The 24218-nt window shown below is 53.3% G+C and overlaps 1 protein-coding gene across 1 annotated transcript in view; it reads left to right on the forward strand.

Annotated features, from left to right (window-relative positions):
• The window catches only part of LOC119465101 (tRNA (guanine(37)-N1)-methyltransferase), a 123547-nt gene that overhangs the window by 40097 nt on the left and 59232 nt on the right, over positions 1–24218 (forward strand). The window contains exon 3 of the mRNA XM_037725902.2: positions 4301–4531. Coding sequence (XP_037581830.2) covers positions 4301–4531 — 231 coding nt within the window. The remainder of the gene's footprint in view (positions 1–4300; positions 4532–24218) is intronic.

A 24218-nucleotide genomic window follows, 5' to 3' on the forward strand; every position in this document is an offset into this window, starting at 1 on the left:
CAAAACGCCGATGGCGTCGACAACAGTTCTGCGTGTTGCCGATGCTGCTGCATGTCCAAGTTTATACAGCTGATAAAGCTAATATCATTACTCCGTATAGCTCTCTACAAGTTTGCTATCGCAATTGATGCTTCGCCTTTCAGGTGAAACTGCGACAACTTTTTGCAAGGGCAACTGTATGCAATATGTTTTTCATTACAAAGTTGTGGTACGTCATGCAGACGTTATTTTGTTCAAGGGTAAACATACAAAAGTTGCACAGAGTGTTCGCCGTTTTTATCTGGGAATCTAGCTGGGAAAGATGTAGCCGAACAAACCTGTTCAGGCGGGTGAAGGATGGTGGCCTGGGCTTGGCGCATCTTTTATTGCGATAGCAATTATATGGACACTCAAAAGCAGATTTCTGCCGTCGGTGTCGCCGTCGCCGTCGCCGTGAGGTTCCGTATGACGTCATTTGGAGATGAAATCGTCGCCGCGCGCCGAACGCTGTATGTGCGAGTGAAAGGGCGCGAGGGGCGCGTCTTTCACGGGGAGTGAACACACGGCGGAGAACAAACGCGCGTTCTGTGCCGTGCTCGCTTAAGGGCTGCAGAAGTAGGCGTCTCTTTTCTCTTTTATAATCACCATATATGTAGAGCAAACGCGCATTCTTCAGACGCGCGAGAGGCCGTGGGGGAGGGGGAGGGAAGGGAGGCGACGTTTAGCTGCGGCACCAAGTGCCTATTTATATCAGAGGCTCCAGCAACAGTCACCAACGCCGCACGCATTTTGAGCTAACGCGGGCAAAACGCCGATGGCGTCGACAACAGTTCTGCGTGTTGTTGCTACCAAAGCCGCTCACCTTACTTCGTATGACATTGCTGTGTTGCTATCGCATTCATTGCTTCGCCCTTAGGGCGAAACTGTGACATTTTTTTTAAATGGTGTATTTTAATGTCAAATGCATTTGTAGATTTCGATATAAAGATGCTGCAGGGGGGCCCCCTTAAGCAATGGTACTCAATGGTACTAGCAGCAACCTTGAACACTGTTTGGAAGCTTGTGTCATGTAGGGAGAGCCCTTGATTATTGCAGCACCTTGACACACACATAGTCACGCCAGCTGGACTTAAAATACAGTTGGAAAAGGTGCAAGGCCTTCTACCAATGTGCCAAAACATAGGTGCAGTAAAACAGGTCAAGTTTTATTCTCAATCTGTGTTCAGCTGACTATTGCAAGCCTTCATACTAGTAGTGTTTTAGTCGTAATCACCAGTCGCAAAACAGTTAAAGTGGCCCTGGACCTGTTCTCGAGCAGCAGGTAAAACGTTCAAGTGTGAGTATCCAAAGAAGCGCAGGTGTATCAAAAAATTGGGTGCATGTCTATATAGAGTGTAGTACTTGTTTATAACCTTTGGCAGTGCTTTATAAAACTTGTGTTTAATGAAATTCAGCAATGTTGCAAGCTCTGTGTCCTTTTGCAACAGAGGAGTTGTGTTTGCTAGGCTTTGCACCATGTGTTTTTTACTGCATGCTTTTTTCTTTAATTCGGAGCATTAAAAAATAAAGTTGTGAAAAAGCACTACTTGCTCTAGTGGCTTTCACAAACCGCTACTGAAGCCCTCTTGCGCTGCTGAAAAACGTCTGGACTCTATAACTGCCTCTGAAGTGTCACGTGCATCACCTCTTCTCAATATGCCCTCCCCCAATTGTAGGGCAGCAGACCTTCCTGGCCTCTCTTTTGCTCTGTCTTCGTGCAGACCAAAAGATTTATGTTCGAGTCGCTGAAAGTGTTTTGTTCTGAATATATCTTCACATTTTTTGTATAGCTTATCTAGGATATAACAAATGTAGACATACTAAAGGAAGAATGTAAAATTTGGTTGGCCGTGTTTTATTCCAATGAGAATGGTGATGGGATATAATGAAACAAAGAATGCCAGATCTAAGACATCATCAGTTACAGTGAGTTGAATATTTTGTTTACTTGGCAGCTCAAGGTATGTATTAGAGTAGCAAAAATGTCTACAAGAGCTCTCAACAAGAGCAACTTGAAACGGTACAGTCACCAGCAATTGGAATGTGATTGACTGCATGCAAAGCTTTCACACTTTTATCTCCTTCCTGGTAAGTCACATGAAAGTCAGAGTGCAGGTTAGGCGGTATGAAGTGGAAGCTAAGCCATTTCTTCACGTCTTCACAAAAGAAGCAGACTTGGGGCGTTCACTTAGGATTAAACAGATTGCCTTCGCAAAGCCAACGACTGTACCTTTGTTTTGGGCAGCAGCTTGGCTTGGCTGGCCCCCAGTTGGCAATCGATATGTGCTGATGACATGTGATTACACCAATCACACAGTAGCATATGTATAAACATTAGTGGAAAGTGTGTTTATAGTTTAGTTTGAAATTACAGACTGATGGGCTAGTTGGTATGGCATAATGTGCACTAGAAGTTATAGTTTAGCTTTGTTCACAAGCCACACGGCGGCACAATCTGCCGACTGGCCACCGAAATCGCTCTGACAGAGGCACAATGCATAGAGCTGGCTCTAGAGGAAAAGCGGCGCGAAAAAAATGGCAACCGCAAAGACGCCATCATGTTGGTACTTGTAATGTTTGGAACGCAAAAAATTAATTATGATTCGAGAACAAGCATTTACATGTAGCTTGTACATATGGATAATGTGCAAAGTTTATTCCATATATTTTTGGGAGAGATCCGATGCTTTTTATAAAACTTTGATGTTAAATTTATGGTGCGTGAACGGATGTGGTTGCAGGTGCCTAAACTAGACGGCGGCACCATACTGAGAGAGGCTCTGGATTGTGTTCATTGCACATCTCGTATCAGAATCGCATCTCGTTGTCTGCCCCTGTGCAGAGTAGCAACATGGCGGCACCCTTGCGGTTACCAATTTCAATGCATGGGTGCCATGAGGAGCTTTTCCTCGGGTTATATTAACTCTGTGGGCTTGTGTTTCTTTCACATAGACTTGACAATGAATATATATATTTTCAACAATATCAGCAGGTACAGTTATAGCAAATAGGAGATATGAGAAAAGTATTTTTTGTGATACGACTTTATTATAATGAGGTTTGGCCAGGGTTCTCGCCCGAAAATTTTGAGAGGTGGACATTTCAGGACCAGGGGGCGGGGGGGCACATACTGAATAATGACAACACAACATATGTTCGAGCACAATCACACAATGTAACAATGCAAGAGACTATTTCTGCAAGTGCAGCTTAGGGGGTGCTATTCTGGACACTTGTTGGAATCCGCCATATTGTTAAAACTCAAGGTCGCCTCATCTGATTGTTTGAGAGCAGGCTCTCAGGCAGCTCTCAGCCAATCAGATTATGCGACCTTGAGACTTCAACATGGAGGATTTCAACAAGTGTTCAGAATACAGTGAAACCTCATTACTATGAACACTACATTATATGAACTTATCCCCTGGTGACTGCTTATAGCTTCAATGTAAAAATATTTCAGTACCACGAACTTCAGAATACCGAACTGTTCAGAATAACGATCGCTATTCAGTTTGCGTGTCATGTTAACTACACCTCATTGCTACGAACTAATATTTCAAAATCTGGCGATTCTTAGATTTTCTTGTATTCGTTACGGCAGTTGGTGCAGTAGGCTGGCAGACAAGGCTCATAAAGTGGACGTAGCAGTGCACGAGTTCGGAAAACCCGAGGCGGCACCGGAGGAAAAAAAAATTATCTTTTTAAAAATTTAATTGCAGGGACGATGACGCATCAGATTTTGTGAGCACATTCTCTGCCCAGACAAGTGTCGTCTAGCAACGGAGGCATGCCTCTTCCTTTTTTCAACCTTATTTCTGCGCACGCCTCTTTTTTCCGTGGCCGTACCCGCTATGTGCGTGGAGAACTGTAATCTCCGCGCTCGTACACGGTCGCACTTTCCGAGGTCTAGTACCGTGATAGCCCACGTTTACCGCCAGCTTCCCAGCCTGTGTTTCTGGCACGTGAGCGTGTGCAGCTGCTTCCCGGTTGCCCGTAACAGTGCGCTTGTGGAAACCGGCCCCTCGCACTTGTAGCTTCCACTGCATAGGCACAAAAAGTTGCCCCCGAGTACAGCAAACTTCAAGTCCGTGTATTTTCGCATAGCATTCTACTTACAACGTGAATGTATTGAACTGGTTTACTAATATGAGATCTGTTGCATTTGTGCCTTTTCTTTTTAGTGGACCGTGAACTAGCCGTTAAAGCTGTGGGTCCAACCATTGTTGTGCATAGCCTTACTTGATTAGCACAAAAATAAATGAAGATGGCACATTCTCTGCAGGTTACGACGCTCGATGAACTTGATCCAGCTGCTCGGGTCGCACTCTCTGAAGCAGGGGTATCCGTGCTGGGGGAACGCCAGGTGTCGCTTTCGTACGACAACTGGACAGCCGAAGACGTGCTACGTGCTGTGATTGGCCAGCCAGATGCTTCAGGATACAGTGTGATTGGCCACGTGCTGCACCTCAACCTTCGTGACCACTTGCAGCCTTACAAGAAGCTAATCGGGCAGGTGGGCATCACGGCTTACATTTTTAAAGCTAAGCTAAGCTTTCTTTACCTCTTCCCCCCACAGCAAAGTGGGGGGAAGAGGCTAGTGCTTGCTGGTACTGGACATAATGCAACATCGGTCCCGAATACTGTGCAAACCATGGTGGCCCTGGGCAGCAGGTTACCATATTTATTCGCTTCTAACGTGCCCTCGATTGTACTGCGCACCCATTTTCCGTAACCAAAAAAAAAATCCTTTACAGTACTGCCCACCTCATGCTTTTATACAGAAATACAGCTTTCTCTCATTTGGAAAAACAAAGCTTTACTCCCGATGCACTAAAGTTGCGACGAATAAAACAAGTCGCAGTTTCTCCCGAAAGGTGAAGCATCGATTGCGATAGCAAATTAGTAGACAGCTATACGAAGTAAGGATAGCAGTTTTATCGGCTGTATAAACTTGCAAACATTTGCTTACTAAATTAACAAGCACGGTGTCACACACGCACAAGCAAACATGAACACATATCGCTCATTGACTGCGGTAACTCGCTGTCAAAACGCTGGAGTGATGAAGCACGGTGAGCGAATTGACCTTCAGGCTAGCACGCCTCTCGCTTTAATGCGAACCATAAGCAGCGAAAACACAGCGCGTGGCGGACCCTCCCCGTCGCACATTGCTTTCAAGATAGGGCCAAGGTGATCGTATCGCTGAAGTGGATCGTCACAGAATACGTCCTGCTTCGGTCCACTGAAACGTTGCTTTGCTGGCGAAAATCCTCTCCTTTGCACGCAAGTTTCTCCGGATGCCCGTGATGCGGCCCGATTTCCATCCATCTCCACACACATGATCACTTTCCTTTTAAATGCAGCATCATGATGAACTCAGCACTTCATGTTGATAGAGCAAACGCAGAAAACGAGAAGACTAATGCCTAAGCGCACGTACTGCAGTAGCTAGGCTAGAGTGTAGCTAGGCTCGAAGCACGTACGAGGTGGCCATTTTGAAATGCTGATGGCTATATGGTAACGCAGATTTGTTTATCGGAAAAAAAGTGCGTGTTAGATTCGAGTAAATACGGTATGTACGTAAGCCTGGATGTGAGCTCCAAAATCATTCCTTCATTGTCGTGCACGGGATGCGCATGTTCGAGTGCCACAAGTTGTTCGAGTGCCACAAGATGTTCGAGTACCACGCTTTCACGCGTATCTTTTCACGCTTTTGTTTTTAATTTGTGGGCACTGGCTTCAGGCACTAAGCGCCGTCAGCCATGGTGTCCAAGATTTACAGCGCCACGTGACACAACGCACGCAAATTTCGGGACGCCATGAGCGACGTTTGTCTGCGTGATAACCGTGCTAATAGCCGTGCTATTATAGCCCGTGATAATCGTGCTATTATATCCAGACCTTCTTGCGATTTCTTTATAAGTGCTTTCTAACAAGATGCTATCCACCAGGAATGCTCTGGGAATTTGTGAATTTGTTTTTACTAGTGAAACCTTAAAACCTGGAATTAAAGTTTGTAATTTAACTGAGTTTTTGCTGCAAGTACAACTTTGTTATATCGAAGTTTGACTGTAAATAAATGACCGAAAATCAGAAATGTGTAGCTCACCGCTGTCAAAATGCACACAAAAGAAGCGTGCCAGTAATTCAAATCTGCGTGAGCCGATAGGACAACTTGGCATGCGCCATGTGACTGCAGTAGCAAATTGCGATGCACATTTTTCCTTTTCGCTATTGCTGTCTTTATTGTTGCGTGCAAAAATATGGCCCTGCAGCTATGTTTTTTTTCCACGCGTTCCTTCTCCGCGCAAGCACCCACCTGCGTTATAACTGCGCCTCGGTAAGGCCAAATCAAAAGGTGCCAAGCACCTCAACGTGCTTGCTTGCCCACGAGGAGTTCATAACTCAAAGGACTGCTCAGTGGCGTTCAGTTGAACATTAATGCTTCTTATTTTATTCACTCATTTTATACAAACATGACATGGTGCCACCTCCTCCCTATGGCTGTGTCATCACGTGCCCAATGATGCACGCACTAGGCACACCTTTAGTGAACCAGAAGTGTGGAGCTGCCGTGGCATTGGGTAAGCGTGCTTGTCTCGCACCCCAGAGGCCTGGGTCAAAATGTACAAAAGTTTCTTTTCAAAGCCATGAATTCAGTTAGTTTACGGGAACATCCCCAAGAAATTCGACGTCAATCCGAGCATTTTGTGATGTGTTTTTACTGTTTGCGTCGTCAGTCATTTTTGGTACTGTCATTTGGTCGCACCACCGGCTACGATGGATTATCGCGTAATGGGGCATATAATGCTTTCGCATGAAAAACACAAACTTCAGATGCCCCTCGGGCCACGACGCAGCATAAGCAAAGCAGATAGCTGCCATGCTGCTATAATGACGGTGATGCAAGGAGCTTTCATGAAGAAGCATCCGAGCTCCGTGGAAGCATTTTGGATCATACTGGTTCGGAAAATGGTGCACGTACAAACAACATACTTGCAATATTTTTTTTTGTATTTCTAATTATTAATTTTCTATGAAGTTTCGTGAGAATAGTTGGTGTCCGAAATCCGATGTCTCTGACGTGTTTTTGGTTTCCGAAACCGCTTCTGCCGCATTGAACCAGCACGAGCATATCCGTTAAGATCCGAATTTAAAATCCGGAGGGTGCCACCCTATGGCCCTGGTGTTCAACAGTGATTGCTGATTGTACAGAGTTGTGATTGCGAGGTCAAATCTTGGTAAGGTGCGACGAGGCGTTAGTGCGATGCATGCTTGGCTACGCACGATTTCATCGCCATTTAGTCATTGTCTCCCGAAGCTGCCGAAACCGTATCCGGAGAAGCATGTCACAGCCGACAAAGCAGTGAAAGTTTTTATCGCTAGAAGAGAAGGCTTGAGTAATCTCCTGCGCCCAAGCTGGAAAGAAAATATCAATCATCGGGGAAGAATTTGGCCGGCAAGCTCTGTTACAACAATATTGAAGAGCAAGGAGCCGAAGCTTCAGGCATGTTGTTGAAGCAAAATAAACTGACTCAGCCAGTGCACAAGGCCCCAGACAAGGCAGCTTACATTTGGTTCGTGGTGATGCAGGCCAAGAAAGCTGCCCTTAGCAGGGATCTTGTGTGGCAGAAAGCGCTGCATGTTAGGATTAGATGACTTTAAGGTGTGGGTTCTTGGTGTCTCACAGGAGACCAACCACCGCGGGTTCGAGCTTAGCGAGCCACAGGGCCGCGTCAGCCGTCGCCTCCAGCACCGCTCGCGCGCGAGCTCAGAGGCCGCAAGGGGCTACCGAGCGACGCACGCAAAAACACAGTAAAGCCCTGAGTTGACGGAAACCGTTTACTGAAACCGTCGGCACCAGCACTGCACAAACGCCCGCGCGGCGGGGAGCCAAAGGGGTCCCGCACCAGGGCGAAAATACAATAACAGACGCCTATAGCACGTCGCGGCGAGAGCACAGGCTCAAGCTGGGACACGCCGCTAGGAAAAGTCCCGGCGGCTATGCTACTTGCTCTGGCGATAACCAATGGGTCAACTCGCGAGAGCACGGGCAATATCCTTCGGCTTAGGCTTTCGGCAAGTGCGGCTCGGCGAGGTACGACCTCGCGCGAGCACTAATGGCACCGCTCGTCGGCTTAGCGTCGGGAAAGGATCAGCACAAAGTACGCGCTCCCCGCACGGGCAAAGGCACCGTGAGCGAGCTCCAGTCCTAGTCACAAAGGTGTCGGCGGACGAGAGGAAAGCATGAACGTACCGTGCGCAGGTCCCGGAGAGAAGTCCCGAGGCACGCTCAGCCGCTAGCAGCCGACAACCGGCCGCGTAGTGACGTCAGCGCCCCGCCCTCACCGCGAAACCGCCGCGTGCGCAGCGCCACCGCGGGAACCGGTTAGGCAGCGCGGGCGGAGAAGGAGGCCAGCGGGGAACGATGGCGAGGGATGGCAGAGCAGGCGAAGCGCGCGCAATCATGCCGGCACAACCCTCAATCCCCACATCCTCCTCTCCTTAAATGCCCCCCTACCAGCCTGGCGAAACAGCTAGTAGGGGCTTATGCATCAAAGACACTTGAGTCTTTCATGCACAAGCTAAATGCTAACCTCAGCCCAGCAAGTACTCTTAACACACTGCGTTCCGACATATAAAAAAAAAAAAACACTTTCATGCACTACAACAATAATAATTATATACAAGGATCGTGGAAAAATAAAAAATTAAACTGCTACGCTTTATAATACAAAAAAAAAATGCCGCGAGAGGGGGGAGAAATATTAACAAAAAAAGGCGGCCGCTGGCGCGGGACAGTGTCCAAGGTGCGAAAGGGGAAACGGTGCGTAAAGTTCTGTGGCTAGAGGCGGTGGCCGAAGACGTAGGAGTCTCGAGGGCAGTCTTGATAGCAGGAACGGGCTCACCGTTGGTAGATCGGAGTTGTTGCTTTCGTGGTGGTGGCGGTCCCGAACTCCAGCCGGATGGGGCAGGACACTGCCGGGTCAGCTGGCCACGCCGCAGGAGCCAAGATGAAAGGGGCAGCCACAACCGTGGCTGCAAGGCGTTTGCACAGCGGCGGCTACCGCAGAGAGCCGGGCTTTTTGTCTGTCGTCAGAGGGTCAGTGACCCCGTCCACCTTCAGTGTCCACGACGATCCGATGCTGCAGTTGGTGCGACTTCTGGTTGCTTCGAAGAGCAACAGGCACCACGCACGCACGCGCACACCCACACGCACGCACACACTCCTTGAGGTTTTCTCCATGGCTGCGCAACACTCCCAAACACCGCAATGCTCCTCGCCATCCACAACGCGCCGCGCCGTAGAAGGCGCAAAGCGTCCTTCGCCCCCCCTCACACCGACGAGTCAATCGGACCATGGTCCTCCCCGCGCCTGACGACCGCGCAAATCAACAACCCCCTTCTCGGCAAAGAGAAAAAAAAGGAAAAAGAAAAGAACAAGAAAAACAAAAATCTTCACCGTCTACGTACAAGAAAAAAAAACACGTAATTAATTAAACTATAAGGCTGTACACGCGAAAATTAAACACACTTTCAAAAAAAACATAAATACACTCAGCGTGCGTACTTAAAAAAATGGGGGAAAAAATGCACACTGTTAAAACACTACATAAACACACTTGCAATACGCTCGGCTGGGGCTAGCTTATTTTCGTGCACTCTCCGTAAAGAAGCTAGCCCACTGAGGCTACGCATTTTACTGAGGGCCTTCGGTTGCGGAAAAGTCCGTCGTCCGGCGCGAAATCACACAGGTGACCGCTTCCTCAGATTGTACTGGTGCGTGGTCCGAATGCGGTCCGTTGCCTCGGGTGTGCCCCGATGCTTGCGCGCAATGCCACTGGGCACTGGCGCGAGCTCGTCGGACCGTGACGCAAAGGCCTTCAGGTCGGCGATATGGGCACGGCTAAGTTTTCCCGAAGGGGGATCCTTCAGCAAGTACGCGAGCGGAGACCAAACTTTCTCTGCTCGGTACGGACCAAGCCACTTAGGAGCGAGCGAGGCTGAGAACCCCTTGGTCGCATCGTTAAGAGCGTGGTTGCGCTTCAGGACAAGATCACCTACCTTAAATGAAAGATGGCGATGCTTCCGGTCGTATTGAGCCTTCTGCTGGGCCCTGGTCGACGCCAAACTCTGCCTTGCTCTACAGAGAGCCCGACAAAGCCTGTCCCGAAGTGCTGAAGCGTAAGCGGAACAGTCTGCCGGCGCTTCCTCGTCCCCGAGCTGGCATTGCATGACACTGGTCACCGGATTAGCCAACTCCCTTCCAAAATTGAGAAAGGCGGGAGAGAAACCAGTTGAGCGATTCTCGGAGGTTCGGACTGCGAACGCGAGCTCACTCAAGTGGTCTGCCCAATCCTTTTGACGTTCGGCAAAGGCCGCTAACATTGGTTTAAGAGTTCTATTGAGTCTGTCCGTCAAATTGGACTGGGGATGGTAGGGCGAAGTGGTGCAGTGATTAATTCCCAGGGAACGGCACGTAGCACCAAACACCCGAGCGGTGAAAAAGGACGCATTGTCCGTAATCAGTCTTTTCGGAAAGCCGAACCGACAAAACACTTCCTGTGGCCTTTCCAGTACCGCTCGCGCTGTCACTTTACGAAGCGGAAACAGTTCCACCCATTTAGAAAAATGATCAACGACTACCATCAGGTGTGTGAACCCCTGCTTACTCCTGGGGAAAGGCCCCATAAGATCGCAGATGGCCACTTGCCACGGACGCTCACTGTCGATTGGTTTCATCAGCCAGGGCGGCTTGCCACCCCTTGATTTCACCATTTGACAGACATGGCAGGAACGGCAATAGCGAAAAATGTCACGCTTTATGCCAGGCCAGGTCGCAGTTTGGCTTAGTTTCGCAAAAACTTTAGAGCCACTCAAATGACCGGCCAAGGGTTCGTCATGAGAACATCGCAACAGTGCGCTTCTCAGACTTTTGGGGATAACCACCTTAAACGGGTCCACAGCGTCATCATCGGTGGCTATGTATTTCAGCAGGAGCCCATCATGATCCAGCAAATATAAATCCGCGGGGGACTCGGCGACACACGCTGTTTCCGGCCCCCCTGCGCCCGCCGCACTACCAGCAGCGTCTCGGCGCTCCGTCTCCCTGAGACCGTCGCTCACTCCGCGACAAAACGGATCAATTTGCTGGGCCTTCAGTAGCTCTTGCCTGCTGAAAGCGATTCCAATTCTCCCAAAGGGGAGGTTGGTCTCGTCCCCACTCAGGACTGCAGCCATCGGCGTCATGGGTTCGCTTTCGTGAAGCTCTCCCGCACGCACGCTTTCCGGCGCGCTGCTTGCCTGGAGCGCGGAGAAACAGGTTTCGGGGGGGGGCCCGCTTGCGGACTCGCCTCTCTCTCCGCTCGTTTCGCCCCCGACGCTAGCTGGCGCTAAGGCACCGGCAGCGGCTGTTGCACCTGGAGAAAAGCTCTGGGTGGACAATGGGGCACGAGATAGCGCGTCAGCTACCACGTTGGCACTCAGATCTAGTGCCTCTTCGTGCCGTGTCGCTCTATCCCACTGGGGATTGTGAGTCGACAAGCGCATAGCGCAGGGGCTTGCCCCCGAATTCTGCGCGCGACACGGTTCGTGCCGTGCCTCTCGATCCCAAAGGGGACCATGAGCGGTGAGCGAGAAGCTCGGGGGCTGCCCCCGAACTCGGTGCGCGACACGACTCCGACGCCTCATCTGCACAGGCAGAATCGGACGCCGGCGGGCTGATGAACGGCTTTAGCAACGTGAACTGACCGTCGCGATAGCCGCCATTCGCAATGTCCACAACGATCCCAGTTTTAAGGAGAAAGTCCCTGCCGAGAATCACAGGAACACTGAGCCCTGGGAGATGAACGAAACGCGTGCGTCTCATTCGCTCTCCCCACCTGACAGTCAGCCTTGCGGCGCCAGCCGAATGGGCCACGCCTTTCGCAAGATTGAATGTCGTTCGGCAGTCCCGCAAGCGCACTGCGTGCTTTTGCAAGTGGGACAAAACCTCTTCGCCGAACAATGAAGCGCTTGCGCCCGTGTCCAGCAGCGCCGAAAATTCGCGGCCGGCAATGGTCACCGGAATAAACGGCGCGTGCGTACCAGCAACACAACCTGCTCGGTACGCCGAGGGAACAAGCAAAGGTTCGGTCCCTCGTGCCTTCACGAGCGACCTGCTATCCCGTTTCCCGGCCTCACAGGAGACCGGGGCGCGGTGCAATCCCTTGCAATATGCCCTCGTTGTTGGCAGCGAAAACAGCGTACTCCGCCGCGGTATCTTTCCCGAGGCGGAGCAGCCTCAGCTCCCTGCCGGGGTCGGCTCGCCGCTTGATAACGAGCGTTTCCCTCCGCGATGCGCTGGGTCGAAAAGCGTCCCTGCGCATGCGTTTCGGTCGATAGCGCAGCACAGGCTGCCCGCTTCCCGTGCGTGCAAGGGTCGAGAGCGCGCGCGCTCAGCTCCCAAACACACCCGTTTGCAGCCGCAAAGGCAGCTTGGCCGGGTTGTTGCCGTTGGGGAAAGGGCTCAGGCCCTCTCCACGCGCAGCTCGGCTCAAGGGCCTCGCTGGCGGGCGGCGGTGGGCGATAGGCGCGCGCGGCGATAATGTCACCTTGAATGCGCTTTGCCTCGGCGGCTAATTCCTCCAGATTTCCGGAAGCGGCCGCCGCGCAGGTACGCCGAAAAGGTCGGATGTGCCTGCCTGATCACCCGTTCGACGCGTTCCTCGTTCGAGGCATTGGGCTCAGCGACTAAGAAAAGGTCTTGCATCGCCCGTACGTACTCCTGAAGCGACTCATCAGGAGCCTGTGTACGTAGCCTGTGGAGATGGGTTTGCACAAGGCTTACCCTACGAGCGACGGTCAGGAAAGGGCACGACGCTCCTCCACTCCGCAAGCGCACAAAGGCGCTACGGCAGGGTTCGTCGACTCTCCGACACGGCGCAGAGAAGGCTCCGGAGTCAGATCGCCAACAAACACGGGTTTATTCACCCAAGATACAGCTCAGTGCTACAGTCACGGCGCTTACGGGCCAAGGCTCGCCGCAAGACCGATCGAGTACGCGCGCCCGCTGCGCTAGGGCTAACCGGGTAGCGGTCCGCCAAGCGCGATAACGAGGAGTTGCGAGAACAAAGGTCTCATGTAACCACCTCGTTGCGAGCCTGTGAGCCTCTCCCGCGGCGAGGAAGCGCTCAGCGGACGAGAGCTCGGGTGGAGAGGGTGCCCGGTGGCCGCCGCGCAGGAGGCCAATTAGGGCGCGTCCCGGTGACGTGTCTCGCGGGGCAAGTCCAATTCCGGGGGGGAGAAGCACGGTTTGCGCGGGAAAGTAAGTCCGGCGCGCTAGCCGTGTCCGCCATGTTGCCGTTACGGCGGCGGTTCCCAGGGATCGAGCTAAGCGCCACGCGCGAGCTGGGGGACGAGGTGCGGGAAGGCACCTCGATCCCCACATTCCCCCCTCCTAAAGACCGAGGCCAGCCTCCTAAGTGGCTGACCGAGGCCAAGTGGCAAGGTTGACTCAGCCAAAGAGGGCTAAGCCAACGGGGCAAAGTCCAAGAGGGTGTCGTCGTCTTCCTCAGGACCAGGACAGTGAGAAGGGGCCACAGCAGTCCAAAAAGGTGAAGACGTCGCTTCTCTTGACACAAAGCCAGGGGTTTGCCTTGGCCACCAAAGTTCCGCACACCGGAAGGACCCCCTGCCAGGTGGAAGAGTCAGCAGCCCAGGCAGGACGGGGCAGGGCAGCACCATGGTTCAGCCAGCAACACTCGAGGTCCACCGGACTAGAGCAGCCAGGAACGCGCGAGGTGTGGCTGCCATTTTGGCGCAGCAGCCACCACAGAAGTCACTGGGCTCCCCGGATTGCGCAGTAACAGCAGGCCGGGATAACCGGCAGCCAGGTCAGCAGCGGCAGCCGGAGTGACCCTCCTCGGCCAGGGGTCAGCGCCTGATTGGGGACCAGCCACAATTAGCGGCAGCCTAGGCAGCAGGAGGCAAGGCTGGCACGGGTTCGTGGCCCCCAGAGGCAGGAGTCATTCATGGCGGAAGGACCAGGAGCAGCAGGCCTTGAGGTCAGCAACAGGCTGGCATGGTAAGACCAGGGACAGCCGGCTTCGTGGTCAGCAAGACTGGTGGCACAGTGGAGCCAGGCGCAGGGAGCAGACTGGACGACGCAAGGTGAAGGACAGGAACGCCCCCCGGCATAGCCGGCGTGCCAAGGAAGTTGCCCGCCTGGCTGACAGCCCAAAAAGGGGCGTTTGCCAGGCTGAGGCTTGGGCAACACATAAGAGGGTATATTAGGCCACATGGGCCTGTCACCGCTTCGATGTGCGCCCTTGCCCCGTAGCTACATTTCTCCATTCACCGGCATGGTAGGGAATGAAGTCCAGCTACCTGCTAGTGGGAGAAAGCTGACTAGGCGCTTCAGAAGGCGGGTGAGCACGAGAGGGTATATTAGGCCAAAAGGGCCTGTCACCACTTCAACGTGCGCCTTCGCACCGTAGCTGTGTCTCTCCGTTCATCGGCGTGGTAGGGAATAAAGTCCGGCTACCAGCTGGTGGGAGAAAACCTGCCTAGGTGCGTTTCCGTAGGTTGTACCGGTGGCGTGGGCTGGGCCTAGCCGTATCACGGTTTGCCTGCGGTTCGTTGACCGCCTCCCCCTCTCCCCAGTCGTTGCTACGGGCAACGAAAGGTTTGAGGTCCGAGACGTGAACTGGACCGCCGACTGGTCTCCCTTGGGAGTCAGCCAGCTTGTATACCAGAGGGGACATTTTGGTCTCCACTCGGTACGGGCCCAACCATTTGGCCGACAGGGAGGCAGAGATGCCTTTGGCGGCGTCACTCAAGACATGGTTGCGTCTGAGGACGAGATCGCCGACACCATAGTGCACGTCCCTATGTGACCGGTCGTACTGGGCTTTTTGTCCAGCTCGCGCTTTTGCCAGGTTGGAACGGACCAGGTCAAGGGCCGCGTCCATCCGTGAGCGCAGTTCCGCCGCGTAGCCGGAAAGGCCGGCTTTCGTGGCGCACGCCCCGCTGCCGGTCCGCAGAACGCGGTCCATGGGGTTTGGCAGCTCACTCCCGAAGTTGAGGAAAGCGGGCGTGTACCCAGTCGAACGGTTCACCGTGGACCGCAAGGAGAAGCCTATCTCGTTAAGACAGACATCCCAATCCCTATGTTGCTGGGCAAAGGCCGCGAGCAAGGGCTTGAGGTTCCGGTTAAGCCGCTCTGTTGGGTTGGCCTGTGGGTGATACGTGGTTGTCTTGCGGTGCTTAATGCCAAAGGCAGCACACGCATCCACGAACATCTTGGCCGTGAAGTAGGACGCGTTGTCCGTTATCAGCTCTGCCGAAAAGCCAAAGCGGTTAAAGACCTCGGTCAACTTGTCCCAGATTGCACGTGCCGTTAACTTCCGAAGGGGAAAAAGTTCAACCCATTTCGTGAAGTGATCTGTGACAGCCAGGAGAAAAACGTAGCCTCGCCCGCTTCTGGGAAAAGGTCCCATAATGTCACAGGCCGCGACTTGCCCGGGTAGCTGGCTGTCGATTGGCTGCATGAGCCCGGGGGGTTTGCCCGCGCGAGGCTTCATACATTGGCACACGCGGCATGAGCGGGCGTAGTGAAGAGCGTCACGCTTCATGCCTGGCCAGGTAGCGGAGCGGCACAACTTTTGGAAGGTCTTAAGGCCACTCGCATGTCCGGCCACCCGCGAGTCGTGGAAATAGCTCAGGGTGGACTTTCCTTAGACTGCGGGGTATCACCACCTTGAAAGACTCCTGGGGAGCCTCCTCAGATGGGATATAGCACAGGAGAGCTTTATCGGCGTCCAGCAGATACGCATCCAACGTGCCCGCAGCTATACCAGCTGTCTGGGTACGCCCAGCGGCTTTGCCGCCCCACTCCTCTTGGGAGCTCGGCTCTTGGAGCCTGTCAACGATTTCTATTTACAAAACGGGTCGTTCTGCTTAAGCAGATACGGATCCCACGTGCCCGCAACAATACAAGCTGCGTGGCACTCGGCGCCAACAGCAATACCAGCTGTCCGGGTGCGCCCGGCGGCTTTGCCGCCCCGCTCCTCTTGGGAGCTCTGCTCTTTGAGCCCGTCAACGATTTCTATTTACAAAATGGATCGCTCTGCTGAGCCTTTAGCAGCTCTTGCCTGCTGAAGACAATACCCGATGAGGTAACGGGATCCACCAGGTAAACGTCCTCTCCCGGGGCTGGCAATCCGAGAATCGCTTCGCCGGCGGGGGTCGCGCCTTTCGAGCCATTGGAGACACAGGCTCCGGTCTCTACTAAGTGCATGAGGTTCTCGCACCTTTTGAGCCATTGGAGACTGAGGCTCCGGCTTCTACTTGGTGCGAATGCTCGCGGGAGTGGCGGACCAAAGGATCAAACGCCGAAACGCGGGCTCGCGACAAAGCGTCCGCCACCACGTTTGAACTCCATTTCCGGTAGCGCAGAACAAGGTACCACTGCCATGTCAACGCCCAGCGCGCGAGGCGGCCCGATGGCTCGCACAAGCGCTTAAGCTGGATTGTACGTCTCCACAGCAAACGGCACGTACGCTAACGCCAACTTCCGGAGAGCAAAAAGGACCAACGGACAGGTGGTCCGCTCAATGCACGACCGACCGAATGGGGCCAGTAAACGGCAAAGAGAAGAGCTGGGCTGCCGCTCCGACAGGCGCATGAGGCCTCACATGACCAGGCAGACGGATCGACAGCGGAGCGGGGTGACTCACGCACGTCGAAAATGTCGCTCGGATGCGCGTGAGACAAGCGGCAGGCGGAAAACGCGGCGACTTTGTCGGCTGAGCGGGGTGGCTCGCGCTCGACATTGCTTCCCAGCTGCGCTCGGGACAAGGAGAGGCCAGCGAGCAATTTGCACCAACAGCGAGGCAGGGAGGCTCAGCTGCGGCGCACGGGACACCGAACTGCGCTCGGGACTAAGGCAGGCCAGCGAGCGAGCTCGCGCCTACGGCGTAGCGGGAAGGCTGCACCGCAGCGTATCCGTCCGAGAAATGCGCTCGGGACAACGGTGGGCCAGCGAGCGTATGCGTGCGAGCATCTAAGCAGGGTGGCTCCGATGCGGCACATGGCGCAGTGAACGACGCTCGGGACAAAGGGAGGCCGGCGAGCGTATTCGTGCGAGCATCTAAGCAGGGTGGCTCCGATGCGGCCCATGGCGCAGTGAACAACGCTCGAGACAAAGGGAGGCCGGCGAGCGTATTCTTGCTAGCATCTAAGCAGGGTGGCTCCGATGCGGCACATGGCGCGACGAACGACGCTCGGGACAAAGGGAGGCCGGCGAGCGTATTCGTGCGAGCATCTAAGCGGGGTGGCTCCTGATGCGGCACGTTGGGCACAACTGAGCTCGGGACAAAGGCCAGCGAGCGGAGACAGCACGCCGGAGGGGCTAGTAGGCACCTGCTCCCCGCGCGTCTCAAACAGTTGATAAAACCCGTAACTGGCGTGGCTATATAGAACTAGTGTACACATCCGAGCTGTCGACATCACCTAGGGCGCTCCAAGGAAGGGGTCGCTCCCGGTGGCCGAAAGCATAGGGTCGCGAAGGCGAACCTACCTCATGCTATCGGTGTCGTTCGCTCCGAAGGACGATAAGTCAGCAGCCAGGGGGTCAGGCAGGAACGAGGGCTGTGAAGGGGCCTGCTCTGATGCCATGCCGAAACCACGTTGGGCGCCAGTTATGTGGAGATGGGTTTGCACAAGGCTTACCCTACGAGCGACAGTCAGGAAAGGGCACGACGCTCCTCCACTCCGCAACGCACAAAGGCGCTACAGCAGGGTTCGTCGACTCTCCGACACGGCGCAGAGAAGGCTCCGGAGTCAGATCGCCAACAAACACGGGTTTATTCACCCAAGATACAGCTCAGTGCTACAGTCACGGCGCTTACGGGCCAAGGCTCGCCGCAAGACCGATCGAGTACGCGCGCCCGCTGCGCTAGGGCTAACCGGGTAGCGGTCCGCCAAGCGCGATAACGAGGAGTCGCGAGAACAAAGGTCTCATGTAACCACCTCGTTGCGAGCCTGTGAGCATAGAGAAAGTTGAATTTCTTTCTCTATGCTGTGAGCCTCTCCCGCGGCGAGGAAGCGCTCAGCGGACGAGAGCTCGGGTGGAGAGGGTGCCCGGGGGCCGCCGCGCGGGAGGCCAATCAGGGCGCGTCCCGGTGACGTGTCTTGCGGGGCAAGTCCAATTCCGGGGGGGAGAAGCACGGTTTGCGCGGGAAAGTAAGTCCGGCGCGCTAGCCGTGTCCGCCATTTTGCCGTTATGGCGGCGGTTCCCGGAGATCGAGCTAAGCGCCACGCGCGAGCTGGGGGACGAGGCGCGGGAAGGCACCTCGATCCCCACAAGCCCAAGCTCTCGCCGCATCCTACTCTCGTAGTCAGCGGGTAGGAATTCACGCAGGAATGCCGCGCGGAACTCCTCGAGGGTTGTTGCACGGTGTCCGGAAAGCCTGTACCACCTAGCCGCCGAGTCAGTGAGTGCAACAGGGACGACGCGTCCGAGTACATCCTGATCGTTCAAACCCAGAGCTTTCTGGTAGCGTGCGAGGGAATAACAGTAGTCCCTGGCACTAAGCAGGTCACCGTATCCGCTGTAGGTCGGGACTGCCAACCGTACAGCGGGGTGAGCGCATTTCGGAACAGCCGACAGCGTTTTAACTGCCCCAGAGAGCGCCTGGATCATTTCGGCGGCGTTATGCAACAGCGTCTGTGCACCTGCTCCAAAGGGAGCCGTTGGCGCGTTAGCGGCGCGATCGAGCAAGGATGAACTGACGTCCAGCTCGATGAGTGGCGCGGTTTCCACAGGGATACCGGCCGGCGCACCGCCGTCCCCAGAGCAAAAAGGGCTCCTAGCGGGGTGCGCCTGCTGTCGTTCACAGCTGCCACTTGAGGCAGCTATACGTGAATTGCTTAGGCCGCTTGCCGCCAGCGTTGACAAAACAGGCGCGTGCTCGATCGGTGTGCCACTGGGCGCCACCGAATGTACTCCAAAGGGAGACGTATGAGCGGAATTCGTGGTCGCCGTGATTGAAGGTTCCCCACAGGGGGCCGCGGCATACCACTGGTTTTGGCTGTTCAATTGAGAAGCAGCCAACGGGCAAAAGTCGGAGAGGGCTAAGGCCCCGTTTCCGCGCTGCGCTCCGTTTACTCCCGAAGGAGTCAATGATCGGGAGCGCTGCGACATCGCACTGCTTGGCATTCCAAAGGGAGCCGTGGCAGACGAATGTGCCCGTGTGCACTGTTCGGAGAGGGCTCTGGCCCCGTTTTCAAACAACGCTACTGCTCCAAAGGGGGCTGGTACGTAGCGCCTCGCGTTGCCGTCCCCACAGGGGGTCGTTACAAGCGAGGGTGCAGGAGTGCACTGCTCAAGGGGGGCCCTGGCCCCGTTCTCGAGCAACGCGGCGTCTGCTAGCACTAACAAAGGACAAAGGTCACTACGCCTAGCAGACATAACGCGGCGAGCCCAATTCGCTAAGGCGTATTGACTCGGCTAAGCACAGACAAAGGCTTAATGAGCCTTTGAATCCGCGTTGGGCGCCAGTGTGGGTTCTTGGTGTCTCACAGGAGACCAACCACCGTGGGTTCGAGCTTAGCGAGCCACAGGGCCGCGTCAGCCGTCGCCTCCAGCACCGCTCGCGCGCGAGCTCAGAGGCCGCAAGGGGCTACCGAGCGACGCACGCAAAAACACAGTAAAGCCCTGAGTTGACGGAAACCGTTTACTGAAACCGTTGGCACCAGCACTGCACAAACGCCCGCGCGGCGGGGAGCCAAAGGGGTCCCGCACCAGGGCGAAAATACAATAACAGGCGCCTATAGCACGTCGCGGCGAGAGCACAGGCTCAAGCTGGGACACGCCGCTAGGAAAAGTCCCGGCGGCTATGCTACTTGCTCTGGCGATAACCAATGGGTCAACTCGCGAGAGCACGGGCAATATCCTTCGGCTTAGGCTTTCGGCAAGTGCGGCTCGGCGAGGTACGACCTCGCGCGAGCACTAATGGCACCGCTCGTCGGCTTAGCGTCGGGAAAGGATCAGCACAAAGTACGCGCTCCCCGCACGGGCAAAGGCACCGTGCGCGAGCTCCAGTCCTAGTCAGAAAGGTGTCGGCGGACGAGAGGAAAGCATGAACGTACCGTGCGCTGGTCCCGGAGAGAAGTCCCGAGGCACGCTCAGCCGCTAGCAGCCGACAACCGGCCGCGTAGTGACGTCAGCGCCCCGCCCTCACCGCCAACCGCCGCGTGCGCAGCGCCACCGCGGGAACCGGTTAGGCGGCGCGGGCGGAGAAGGAGGCCAGCGGGGAACGATGGTGAGGGATGGCAGAGCAGGCGAAGCGCGCTCAATCATGCCGGCGCAACCCTCAATCCCCACAAAGGCCAGCATAGGTTGGCTGAACATGATGGTTTCTCCAGCGTAACTGCCGCAGTAAGGAGCAACGCGTTCAGTGACTACGAAAGGAATGCATACCGCAACAACAGACTCCTCCTCGAAAAAAGGGATCTGCATGGCAAGAGGCCTTGTTCAGCTGTGTGGAGGATGTGCCAAAGTTTTCCTCACTAAGTTTGGAAATAAGGTGCTACATGTCGCAAAGGCAACTGTTATTACCAGCCTTTTACGAACCTGAGCATTCCCGAGATTGCACCAGTAAATTTCCAAGATGTGGATTCTGTCCTTGTATCCATCGACATCGAACCACGTCTATTGCCCAGACAGAAAGAGCAAATAGAGAACCCCGTAAGAGAATTCTCTGAATGCTTTACTGTGTCATCCAAAGGTTGACGTACTACATTATCGCCAAACATCGGATAATTGTTGATGAACCAGTGAGGCCGAGCATCCCTACCGAGTGTCATCATGAAGAAAGAAGCCATTTGAAGTCAAGTTAAGGAAATGCTTGAAGATGATGTAATTCAGCTGTCCGCAAGTCCATGGGCATTGCCTGTGGCACTTGTAAAGAAGGACCAGACCTTGCACTTATGCATTGATTGCCAGAAGCTGAATGCCGTCACAAAGCGGGATGTTTACCCACTTACAAGAATTGATTACACTCTAGATGGACTATGAGATCCAAAGTCTTTTCCTCCCTAGACCTCAAAAGTGGGTACTGGCAGATGGAAGTGGATGAACGCAATCGCAAGAAGATGGCATTTCTGATGCCAGACGGACTATACGAGTTCAAAGTACTTCCGTTCGGCTTTTGTTCCACACCTGTCACATTTCAGCATATGATGGGCACTGTTCTCACCGGTCTAAAATGGCAATCCTGTCTCGTTTGTCTTAACACTTTTTTAACGCGAAGCTTTATATGTCTAGGCGAAATTGTATATGGCTAGGCAAAATCGCCTGTGTGCAGAAAACTATCATCATCAGCATTGGCTCGAGCGCCGTCGCCTTTTTCCACAGCTGGCTTGTTGGCGCCCCTCAGGTTGTGCTCATGCTCGGCACGTGCTCGTGCCACTGCTCCCGCGTTCATCGTCGTCATCTTTTTCCACAGCTGGCTGCGTTGCCGCTCATCATTCCAGCGTAGCATTTCACTTCTCTTCTGTTATTGTAATGGGGAGGCCGCATTTACGGGGGCATGAGCCATTAAGGGGCTATGAGTCTTACGTAACGAACAGATTCAATTTCGAAGCAATTTAATTTCGAAGAATGGCAAGTGGCAATGGCGGGCGAATGCTGCTAACCACTCCGCCGAGCAAACTCGAGACATCGAACGCAAGTGACAACGGCAGACTGCGAGCATACCGTCAGTGACCTCATTCTCTCCGTTGCAGCCGAACGTGTGTGTAACCTCATAATTGAGAAATACTTTAATGAACTGTCGGGATTAACCCAGTGACAAACACCGAGGACGCATGTTTCAGCTTCGCTGGTTAACCATCTTCACAGAGTGGAAGGGCCGACAAATTTTTTCTGTTACCTTCGAGCAGCATGTAGAGCGACTGCGGGCTGTCATGATAAAACCACAGCAGGTTTCATCAGCAGGTTTGATGATAAAACCACAGAAATATCATTTTGGCTTTCACGAACTCCTTTTCCTCAGCCATGTTGTCAGTTCAGAAAGCATTCGCCCACACCCTGAGAAGTCTGTGGCAGTTCAAAAATTTCCAAAACCAACTGACAAAAAGGTTGTTAGACGATTCTTATGCTTCTGCACCTGCTACAGATGCTTTGTCAAAACTTTTTCAAGGATTGCCGAACCACTAACGCAGCTAACGAAAGAAGACATGCCTTTTGTCTGGTTGAGTGAACAGGAGAATGCTTTCAATGAACTACGAAGACATCTTCAGAATCATCTAGTTCTTGCGTGTTTTGACAAAGAAGCCAAAAAACATTTATGTACATAGAGGCAACCAATTTAGGCCTCAGGGCCATACTCATTCAGTGGCGAAATGGAGAGGAACGAGCCATTGCATATGGTAGTCGAACTCTTGTGAAGGCTGAGGGGAACTACTCAGCTACAGAAAAAGAATGCCTTGCGGTGATATGGGCCATCAGCAAGTTCAGACCATACTTACGTGGCAGACCATTTCGAGCTGTTAGCGACCATCATTCGTGCTGGCTCGCCAATCTTTAAGACCCATCTGGATGGCTTGCAAGATGGAGCCTATGGCTGCAGGAATACGATATAACGGTCGTATACAAGTCCGGTCACAAGCACAGTGATGCTGATTGCTTGTCACGTGCACCGAATAAATCCACGGAATATACACCTGCTGAAGATGAACAGGATTGCCCATTCCTAGGAGCTGTGACATCATCGCAAATGGCGCAGCATCAGCGATGTGGAGTTACGTCTGCTCATTGATCACCTAGAAAGACACCCTGTCGATGTTCCACGAGCTTTTGTCGACAGCTTGTCGTCGTTCGTTGTGAGGAATAACGTCCTGTACAATAGAAATTTTGAACATAGTGCTGAGACATTTCTGCTCGTCGTAGCTTCAAAGTTACGACCAGAGATATTGGAAGCGTGCCACGATGACCCATCAGCAGGACACTTAGGAGTGAGCAGAACCTTAGCACGCATTTGCACGAAGTATTACTGGCCAAAGTTGTTGAATTCTGTGCAGCAGAATGTGAGAATCTGCCGGGATTGCCAAAGATGTAAAACGCCACCATTGAAGCCAGCAGATCTCCTACAACCCATACAGCCACCGGAAATTCCATTCGCAAAAGTTGTGATGGATCATAGTTGCAACTGACTGCCTAACTTGATATGCCGAGACAGTGTCTCTTGTTAGGCCATTGAAGCAGCTGAATGTTTTGTCACTAGCATAGTGCATGGCGCTCCTAATGTTCTCATCGTGGACCGAGGAACCATATTTACTGCCCATTTGGCACAGTCCATTATGAAATTGACGCACACCAGCCAAAAAAAGAATGGACTGCCTGAACGACTCAACAGAACGCTAACCGATATGGTGTCACTATACCTGTGTATCAGACGCAGTGCACAGGGATTTACGGCCTATGGGTGTTCGAACTGTGTTTAAACCCTTGTACACATTGGCAAACGTGTTTCCGAAGCCAAAGGACCGCACACCTCCGGACGAACAAAGTGGTGTCGTCTACAAGGTCAACTGCTCGGACTGTGGTGCCAGCTGCATTGGCGAGACGGGACGGCGACATCGCACTCGACTCGAGGAACACTTAAGGGATGCTACGAAAGCCACGCATGACACACGTTGAAAAGACAGAACTGGTGGTTCATTGTTTAACAAAAGGACACATGTTCGATTTTGATAATGTAGCCACGTTTAGCACGGGAACACCGATGGGGCCCAAGAAAATTTGTGGAATCATGGTTTATCCGTTGCAGTCGATCTGCATGCAATTCTAACCGTGGTCTCCTGCCGGATGTTTATGGCAGTATCATACATAAATAGGATGTATTTTCCCATTTGTTGCCATTTGTGTACTTACGATGCCACCCGCATAGGTGGCGAAACGTCTATGCTTTTGTTATATTTTATTGTTGAGTAAAGCCAGTGATAACACGTTGAATTATGAGTTCCCCTGGCTTTTGGAACATTTTTCACCTATACATGGACATAGACCACTGGACATGGGACAGGCTACGTTCACGTACAATGCTGTAGTACAAAAGATGACTCTTATGACACCTTTACAACTTGTTTTTGGTCGGACCGTCACCACAACCTTAGATGCAATGCTACCTGTAAATGAGACCACCGAAAATGAC

This window comes from Dermacentor silvarum, chromosome 9 (assembly GCF_013339745.2).
Source record: "Dermacentor silvarum isolate Dsil-2018 chromosome 9, BIME_Dsil_1.4, whole genome shotgun sequence".
NCBI lineage: Eukaryota > Metazoa > Arthropoda > Arachnida > Ixodida > Ixodidae > Dermacentor > Dermacentor silvarum.